The following is a 10,078-nucleotide window of genomic DNA, read 5'->3' as shown; positions in this document are numbered from 1 at the left end:
TGTATTTTTATTCTGCATAACTTCCTCCTTCAGTTAGAAACGGACCAGTAAATGACAAATGTCATTCAGAAGCGGTTTGGATTTTCCATAGTGGTTCTTTGAGCATACAGTCAGAATATACAACCCTTTTTGTGAAAAAGAAGGAAATGAAGGAAGCCTTTAGACACAAGTTTGCAAATGAGAAAGCCCTGGGAAAGTCTGAGCTAGCACTTCTTCACCTTTATAAACCAGGCTTCAGGCAGCCAGTAGATTTGTGGGAAAGAAGAGGGTGGAGACTAACTTCTACGTACGCTGAGTGTCATTTAAATCACTTGTATTTAAAAGGAAGTAAAATCTGTATTTGCTGAAAGCTGGCAGTGACAAGAACAGGATCTGCATGTACAACAACAGTAAGTAACTTATTTTATACTCATTCACGTTCTTACTTGTTGCACAAGAATTGAGATATTTCATAATACAGCTGTTATTTGAATGCAACAGTACAAATGAACCATGCTTGTTAAAAACAGAGACCTTAATTCGGGGTGGACAAATGAATATGGAATTCAGTAGCCTGTCTGTCCAATCCAGCAGCCAGCAGGATATTTCAGGAGCCAGCTCCATTGACAACAACTAGAGAAAACCTCAAAAGATAAGTGGCAGCTGTCGTTTTAAAGGAGCATTGAATACCTGGCTCCTGGGATTTGTCCTGCCCTGCCTTAAGTTGCCCATACACTGCTCGATTCTCGTACGAGAATCGGGCAAAATCCCGCGATCGTACGAGAATCGAGCAGTGTGAACTAAGACGTGCGACCGTTTCTACTGTACGGTCGCACGTCTTTTGTCGAGCCTCAGCGGGGCGGGCTTTTGATGATCGCAAGTACGATCTGCCCATCCAAGGGGGGCAGATCGTACGGCCTTTCAAGAAGCATACGACCATCGCAAGACAAAAGTGTTGCGATGGTCGTAAGGTGTATGGGCACCTTTATACTCTGAGCTGAGTACAGAGCTGCATCTGATGCGGGCAGGCTGGCCGGCCGTGTGCATGTGGCAAAGAGGCAGCGGAGGGAGGGAGCCACTGCAGCTGCGGCCACAGCAGTGCCAAATCACTAGATTGCGCTGTTCCCAAATCTTAGTGCTGGTGTGGGACACTGCAGCTGTCACACATCTGCTCTATTTACTGAGAGCTCAGTGATCGTGTAACCGCTGATTGCTCAGCTCACAGTCTCTTTTCTCCACATAGAGCAGTCACAGTCAGTCATCCCTCCCCACAGGGATTCCCCCCTCCACTTTCTTTATCCCTCCAGAGCTCACTGAAGCGAAAGGCAGAGGAGGGGGCGGGCACAGCTGGTTCTGGATCTAGAGGGGTAGAGCCAGCTGTCAATCAGACAGCCAATTAAATCCTGGCAATGCTGTTGAGATCCTTCCCAGCTGCAGCATGACTCTGTGCTGTCAGCATATAGCAAGCGGTAGCCCGATTTTAGTAAATGTACTCCTGTGACCAAAAGAGAACTAAAGCCAAAAAATAGGTTTGACTGTAGGTTTCTTTTAGGGCTTGTTAACACCTAGCCTAGTGTGTTCCAGCACAGTTAGTAGCTGGAACACACTGGATCGCATAATTACAGCCTCCCTGCATTCTGGGGCGGGAGGGGGCAGTGGGATCGCCCACATCACACCTCGTCGCACAACAATGCCCATGGTCAGGGGCGGACTGGGCCGGGGGGCAGGGTGGCAATTGCCCCCCGGGCCTCTCTGCTGCCTTTAAAAATGGCCCCTTCCCGCGGCCGTCAGGGGGCCCGTCAAGGCTGACCTCGGAAGGCCCCCGTGGGCGGCCCTCTACGGTGCCTGATTAGATCCAGCCAGCCTGGGTATAATTGTATTTTTTATTGTCAAAAAATTGAGACATAGACATGCTATAAGCAATGATGAAAGTAAATATTGCTGCTTTATTAACTCCTAGGAGATCAGAGTAGAGAGGCTGATTTACTAAAGGATTTTAGAATGTTCTCAAAAAATTGTGTGAAGAGTCTCTTCAGTTATCCAATCATGTGAATGTGCCTGTTTACTTATTTCATCTGTATATTATTAGATAATTGAGCTGATCTGCACACAGTGCGGGTTAATTACACCGTCCTTAGTGCTTTAAATTTGCTGCTGCCTGCCCCGGAGTCGTTGGTGCTGCCTACCCTTTGCACCACGTGAGTTGCTCCGTATCCCTTCAGGCACCGCTGCCTGCCTCTCCCGGGTCGCTCGGGCACTCCGCTCACTGGAGCCTCACACTGGAATCTGACACTGGCACTGCCACTGGTAGAAGCTGTGCCCTAGGCGGCCGTGCGCCACAAGCAGCTGCCTAGTTTGCCTAGCGGCAGCGCCGGCCCTGCATGTAAACAAGGTATAACTGGAGGTATGGCCGGGATGTGTCCATTACCTAAATACATTGTTCTATGAGGTGTCCCTCTTTCTCATCTCAGAAAGGTAGGAGGTATGAGCTTTGTCTTATGGTACTGAAATCTATTCCCTGCATGGTCCTTGTTGTGTGGTTTTCTGTAGCAACAAAGTGCTCACACTCTAATGCAGTGTGCCACCTATCACTAGGTCTACCTGACTGAAGACAAGTGAGATGGGTGTACAGCAACCACAATGCCTGCTTTACCAATCCAGTAACAGCATGCAATTATTTTATGTGAACCCAGCATGCTGAACATAATTGCTGGGAGTCTGCTAATGAAGAAAGTAACTTGACCTGGAGTCAGGGAGTTTATAATGATTCTAAGACACCAGCGAGCAAGAGCACAATCTGAGTTCTAGACAAAGTAATTAATTCATCTCTGAGTTCCTTCACTCCTGATTATGCTTAGTCAGTTGGTTGTGTGAATTTATATGCTTGACAATGAAGTGCATAATAATAATGAATGTACTTTTTTAAAATACTTTATTACTTTATGACCTGTGTCGATGGGCTTTGATGGTCAAATGCAGGATGCTTTTGACATCAGTTTGAGATGCTTCTGAGATCATTTGGAATCCATCGCAGGTGCTGGTAACTTGCATGTGAACTGCTTTAGCAGCTTTTGCAATCCCATAGACATGTATGTTTTTCTGTCTGTGTCACCATTAGGGAGATTCACCCTCTCTATTTGTCCTTGTTACTGTTATCACTAAAACTGAAAGAAAATCACAAATTTTGGGTGGTCATCAGAACAGATGGGGACTCTAGTTCTGATGACCCTGCTGACCACAAGGGATTTCCTTCTCTTTGGAGGTATCTGTAAACAATAAAGCAAGGCAACTAGACTTGCTTTAATTTTTTCTTGAAGATGTTTCACTGGTGATTTGACTAGCGTTTTCAAATTTGTATTGAGAAAGCTAGTCGGATGACCAGCGAAACGACTTCAAGAAAAAGATACAGCAAGTCCAGTTGCCTTGATTTATTTTTTTACAGATATACCATGACCTGGATAAATGAGAGCCTTCACAGACATATTCTCCTTGGAGGGATTTCCTCTCACTTCCTGTTGTTGCTATTGGAGACAAAGTGAAGGGAAATCTCCCCAATGGGACACAAATGGCAAAAAAAGTCATGACCTTCCCTTGCTCTAATCAAAGTTAAAAATTAAGTTTTGGCTTTAGTTCTACTTTAAATACATTTCTAGAACCCCCAACTGAAGACATATGGCAGCCATTGCTAACTTGAAAATTCTAATTTCCTGGCTACCGTCCATACTGATCCAATGGTTTCACTATTTTCTAAAACAATGACCCCAAAGATTTTGCTTACATAAATTTTCACTTTCTTTGTTGCATGTTGGTTCTGGGTCAATGATTTAGAAAATATTGAGGCCAGAGACAATGAGGCAGTTAGCATTTCCAGAAGATGGTCAGCAATGGCAGTGTCCATATTTTTCTTAGCACAAGGTTTATTTACACTCTGTCCTTTAAAACCTTAATGCAATGGCTATTATCATTTCTAGTTAGCTCCTGTTTAGACCAAAGCGTTCCGAAATGATGATGAAGAGCCATTCTTTACTTTGAATTGGATGCACTTTTATACATTTGTCATCCAGTAAAGTTTCTTTGTATGGTAGGCTCCTAAATATGTCTTATGTTGCTAACAGAATCCCTGAAATAATCTCTTGTGGGTGATTGATGCCTATTGCCTTATTTGAAGCTTTGAGGCAATAGGCACCAGAACACTTAGTACACTTAGAACATAACGGTATTATGTTTATTGCATTCTGTTACTAAAACAACTTTTAGAGTTAATGGTACCATCTCTGTTGTGTTCCAGGTCCATAATGGTTGAAGAAAGCAGCAATGAAGAGGTTGTACTGATAGATCTTTTTGACTCAGGGTGTCACATAGACCTCGACAAACAAAAAGTTATTACCCACATTTGGGGAATCATCAAAAGACGATATAACACAAATGTTCCATTTACCTTTTTTATGTGCTACCAGGACCCTGCTTGTAAGGACGGTAGTGCAGATGTATTATCTGACTTCACAGAGGCACAGTTTAATAATCTGGAAAATGGATACACGGTGGTAAGGGACTCCAACATGGCTGCAATACTTTACTCCATCAAGCAAGAAATCGATAAACTGGACATAACTAGGATTCTTGTCATCCTGCCGCAGGAAAGAAGGATACACATGGATATTTATTTAGAAAATTTGTTTACTCCTGCCTATAACTTCATGATAGAGTGTTATGGAAAGTACTGTCAGGTGGATAGCATTACATTCCCATGCAATGCCAAACAAATAAGCAATGGTATTTCCGATGAAGAATATCAAGTGGTTGCAAGGAAGAACATACAGACATATTTTCAAAGCTTGCCTGCTCTGAAAGGTGATCTGGTAATTCTAAAATCACAACTTATTCCAGGTAAATATTATCTCATTTATATTGAGATCTAGTAGTAGTATTAAGGTGCATAATCTCTATGAGTGGGCATAGTCCCAATGCCAAATGTATACTTCCTTCCCTCCTAGGCCAAGAGTCTTATACCTCTTCTAACCCATCAAATCAGCTTTCAATAATACCACACTAACAGGATCAGACGTCATACTTAGATGAAACACATCAAGGCTAGGGGCAGAGAGAATGAAATTGACAGGGTGTCCACTGCTCACTAGTACACCGAAAAGAGAAGGTGAAACTGTCACCATATTCTACGAGCATCTTTGTTCTCTGTGTACAGGCTCAGTCAGCAATATGTGTGGAGCTATGGGCCACCCTTGGCAGCCTTGCTGCCCTAGACCATACTCTATGCAAACTGTTGACCTTGATGATCGAACTACATTAATAATTTCTCGACTGGCCCTTGTAGTTAAATGGCCAATCTAGAGTGCGCATTAATAGACATCCTTGTTTTCAGACAGTGCAGATCACAAACAAAAGGCACAGGGGGTGATTTACTAACCTAAACACACGCACACACCAGGTGCGTGTGATTTTCACACAGCAAAACGTATTTATCAACCAAAAAGTCTCTAAAAGCATATTTCCACTAATGCCATATATGGAAAAATCATGCACATGATGCATATATAATGCTGCTTCACAGTTTAGACAAAAATGGTTAGCTCATGCATTTACATTCCTGCATTCATCAACGCAAGCAACATAACATAGAGCTAATTTACACAACATCACCTTGGAATTCATGCAAGGCTTTGCACAACACACCTGCTCGGTGTGTACACACTACAAAGGTGTTTAGATTCCACCCATAGATCATGCTGGGAGGGAACACACTACAGAGGTGTATACATGTTCGTGGTGTGTTTGTAAGGTTAGTAAATCAACCCCACAGTGTAAATCAGAGTGGCTCTGTACCTTGTGATCTCTGTGATGGCCATTCGTAGCAATCACAATTGTAAGCACTCCTTGTGTGTACAATTGAGAACCGTAACAAAAGTAGTGTTGCCTTGTCATACTCCTTATTGGAGATCCCCAATTCAAAGGAGGGGTGCTTGTAATGACTGCGGATGGCGCCGCCAAACAATGTTATTATATAGATGTCACCAGCACACGTCATGTCATCAGATCATCATTCTGATGACATGACGTTTTAAATAAACTATCACTTTGGACTTCAAATTTTTTAGGTGTGCTGGTGACATCTATCTACTACAATTGAAAACTCTCCTCTTGATCTCACAATGGAGGAAGAGAAAGAAGGGGGATCACAGTATGATGGAAGGTGAGAAAAGAAAGACTGCAGCAGACGGAAGGCTTGTAATTCAAGGTAGTTTGAAGTGGCACTGATCACCAATGTTGTGAAATTGTTTTAGAGAAAGAGAGGGTTTAATGTGTCAATGACTCAATGACCACCAATAATGGGGGTGGAGGATTTCAAATGTTACAGGCCACCAGCGATTGTTTTTTATTTTCATTTTTGGAGAGGTGTTTAAAGTGTCACTGACCAGCCATGATAATGGGATTGTATGGGGGGGATTTAAAGTGGTTTGTATTTATTCATGACATCTAGCCATTGTACATATTTTAATTTCAATGCAATGCATTTCAAAAAAAATATTTTTATTAGTTTTGAGATGCATAACAAAATAAGAGATAACCAACAAAAACCATCAATCAAAAGGAAAAGGTAAACACTTGAGCCATTAAGGAACAGGGGCACATCAATGCAATGCAATTTAATTCTCCTGAGAACTTTCTTTGATTAATAACAGAAGAATTGCACTTGGCTTGAATAGGCACCTTTTATAGGCTAAGCACGCCTTAATCACCTCAATACCAGCATGTTTCTTTATACGAAAAAAAAAAAATAGGATTACCTTGGGGTGTCTACTTTCCAAAGAAGAGTCATTTTGGGGCTTTTGTATTGTCCTGGCATTTTTATTTGATATGCTTTATAACAGAAAGGGAAAACGTTTTGGGTTTTTTTCTAAATGTTTTATTTTTCCTTTATATTCCTTGCATTTAGTAAAAAAAAGCAGTTATTAATTACCACCAAAAGAATGGTCTCTATCTATCACAAAGAAATTATTAAAAATGAATTCGGGTACAGTGTTGCTTGTCCAAGTAATTGTCAGTCAAAGTATCACAGCAGTGAAAATTGAAGAATGGCCTGGACAGGAAGGAGGTTTAACATGCTGAGTTAGTTAATGAAACAAAGTAAAGTCTTCTAGGCTGACGAGTCATGGTATGACATAAGGAAATACACTTACTTACGGTAACTTCATTAGGAACAGGTTTACCCAGCTGCATTACACTTCCCATAATTATACCCAGAATCACAGCCAGAGGAATTGGCAGTGCTAAGGTTCTTTCCCAACATTATTAACACCATCAAACATATGTTGCATCATTTCATAACCACAATTTGGCTTCACATATACAGAGTAATTCCTATTTCTATAACACCTGTCTGCTTGGGAAATAATTAGCAATTTATAAGCATGACAAGCAGGTTTAAGTCAGCAGATTGTGAATCAGATTTTCAGTGAAGACTTTGAAGAGAAAAATAAAGTGATTAGTCTATCCAAGCATCACACACAAACAGTGGAAACAACGGTAATTTCCGGCAACATCGTTGTATCTTTGAAATGTTCCACCTCAAAGGATTTGTCCTTAGTCTGTGAAGGTTCTCATTTATCCAGGTCACAATATAGCTATAGTAGATAGCCACATGTATATGGACTTGTTCTATAATGTTGAAGATGGTACCTACTCATCTAAGTAACTTCTTCAGTTCTGATGAGTAGTGAAATATTTAACATTATAAATTGTGTCTAATTGAATGTGACTAAAGCTGGCCATACACTGTGTGAATTTAGGCCGGTTTTTGATGACCAGTTCTTCACTACCGGAAGCCTCCTGTTCGGGTATTCTGTTTCTCCCATCCACACTGTTAGCATTGATTTGGGACAAACCAGTTAATTTTTTTTAATTCAGCCTGAAAGCTTCTTGTGTATGCCCAGTCTAACTACTACAAGCTTCGAAGCTTCGTAGATTACTTTCTAGACTGCAGTTAAACTGTAAAGTCCATTCAGTAAAATGTTACTTTCTGCAGATGAACCTAGTCTATAGTATTTGCAAATTTTGATAACCTGGAATTCAGATCCAGTTCAGCCAAGACTCTGTCCACTTTGCAGTTGACCTATCTGTGTTCATTTGTAGCAGTCCATTAATAGGCTACATAAAGGGCTTGTTCACACCATGTCTGCTGAGCTGCATATTTCTGCACACACTTGCACATATATGGTATGAACAGGGCACATAGAGAGCAATTGTTTTCTATGTGCCTTGCTCACACCATAAAATGTATGATGGGGTGCAGAAAAATGCAGCTCACTGGACATGGTGTAAATGAGCCCTGCAGTTAAAGTACTCCATCCAGTTCACTATATTTGTCTTCAGTGGAATTTAAGAAACTAACTTTTTCTGGGGACAGCATATTGTCCATGGTGTATTCATGCCTCCAAATCAATAAGAAATGTGCACAGGATTAAACCTAATTACGGTAGTTACCCGTAAGCAGGGCTGAATTTAGCATTAGGCACAGTTGGTGTATCTAAGATTATACAGGTAAGTTTTCCTGTATGATATATACATTGGCCACATGTTTTTCCTATCATAAGTAGAAATAGAGCCATCTCAAATAAACTAATTTAGACTTTTATACAATATCCCAAGCCAGTTTAGGAGCAGTAACATTATAAAAGTATATAAAAGGGTGATCTCACAGAGAGGAATTACTGTGGGTGCCAAAGGATGTGTGGACATCTGGCTCTGTCTATGAATGTGGTCACTCATCCCCTTCAGAAAGGCCTACATGGATAGCTCTGAACTAAGAAAAAAGGTTTTGCTCTCATGTAAAAGGAGTTGGATGCAAAACATCATTTGTGAGAGTTTTCTGTTTTCCCTTGCAGAAAAGTAGTGTAACGTATTATCTGTTTATATTTAGTGATGTTAGCAGAATGTGCTTTCAAACAATTTCAATTTGCAATAATTATTTTGCAATAATCACAATTTATGATTATTGCAAAATGAATACTGTGTGCTAGTAGTAGCTCTATCCTGCATCAAGTGGATTTTTCTCTTGAAGGGAGTATATGTAGGTCTAATGGTAAATCAGAAACCCTTGTTAAATTATTAAGGTTCAGCCTCGCCATTATTGATTCCCTTATTTCCTCTTATATATATGCATCCTTTTTTCCTTCATCTAATTTTTTCTTTTGTATATATTTTTTACATTATTGTTCTGAAATGAAATCCTTGAATACAGCAGCACAGTTGCAGCACAATTGAAAGCTGCATTAATACAATCGTCCAGTAGATGGTGCTGTTCAGCTGCAAATGACATTCAAACACTTGCGTGCCCCTAGAGTGCACATACAGCACGCAGAAATTGCTGAACAGGTTGAAATGATGAATTATATGTTCTCAACTCTGGTATATAAGGAGCAGCAGCTTTTCTCAAAGTACATCATATCTCCTGTAAAATCTGCTATGTGTACTGTAGATTAGTAATTATTACTTGTGTATAGGGAAAACTCAAAGAGCAGATGGGGAGAAAAAAGCATACTGCTTATACCACTCTTTTGTATGCAACATACGCTTCTCCAAAAGAGCATGCTATAGCATTTAGTCTTTTATACTTTAATATAGTGTTGGGATTAAACTGACTATATTACAGTACATATACAGTATATAATAGGGATGCACTGATACCGATACTGATATCGGTTCCGATACTGAGCATTTGGACGAGTACTCGTGGCGAGTAACAAATGCTCTGATACTTGCCCCGATACCGGAACTGCCACTCAGAGGGAGATTCCCTCTAACTGGTAGTGCCGCATGGAGCTGGCTTCATTATGATCTGCTGCCCGGCTACCTGATTGGCTAGGAAGACGGCTTCACACTGTCTAGCAAAACTGCGAGGCAGCATGGCTTCCTGACCAATCATGACTTCCTGATTGGCTGGGAAGCCGGGCACACGCCACCTTGGGATGCCAATATTGGTACTCGGTATCGGCGAGTACTGATAAAAAATAATCGGTACTCATACTCGATACCGAAAAAACGGTATTGGTGCATCCCTAATATATATATATATATATATATA

The 10,078-nt window shown here is 40.9% G+C and overlaps 1 protein-coding gene across 1 annotated transcript in view; it reads left to right on the top strand.

Moving 5' to 3' along the window:
• The first annotated feature begins 334 nt into the window (after window positions 1-334).
• The window catches only part of LACC1 (laccase domain containing 1), a 23,378-nt gene continuing 13,634 nt past the window's right edge, over window positions 335-10,078 (top strand). Inside the window, exons 1-2 of the mRNA XM_018556608.1 lie at window positions 335-389; window positions 4,268-4,866. Coding sequence (XP_018412110.1) covers window positions 4,275-4,866 — 592 coding nt within the window. The 5' untranslated portion in view covers window positions 335-389; window positions 4,268-4,274. The remainder of the gene's footprint in view (window positions 390-4,267; window positions 4,867-10,078) is intronic.

This window comes from Nanorana parkeri, unplaced genomic scaffold, assembly GCF_000935625.1.
Source record: "Nanorana parkeri isolate BGI_ZX_2015 unplaced genomic scaffold, ASM93562v1 scaffold243, whole genome shotgun sequence".
Lineage (NCBI taxonomy): Eukaryota > Metazoa > Chordata > Amphibia > Anura > Dicroglossidae > Nanorana > Nanorana parkeri.
This window is presented reverse-complemented; position numbering and strand designations above follow the sequence as displayed.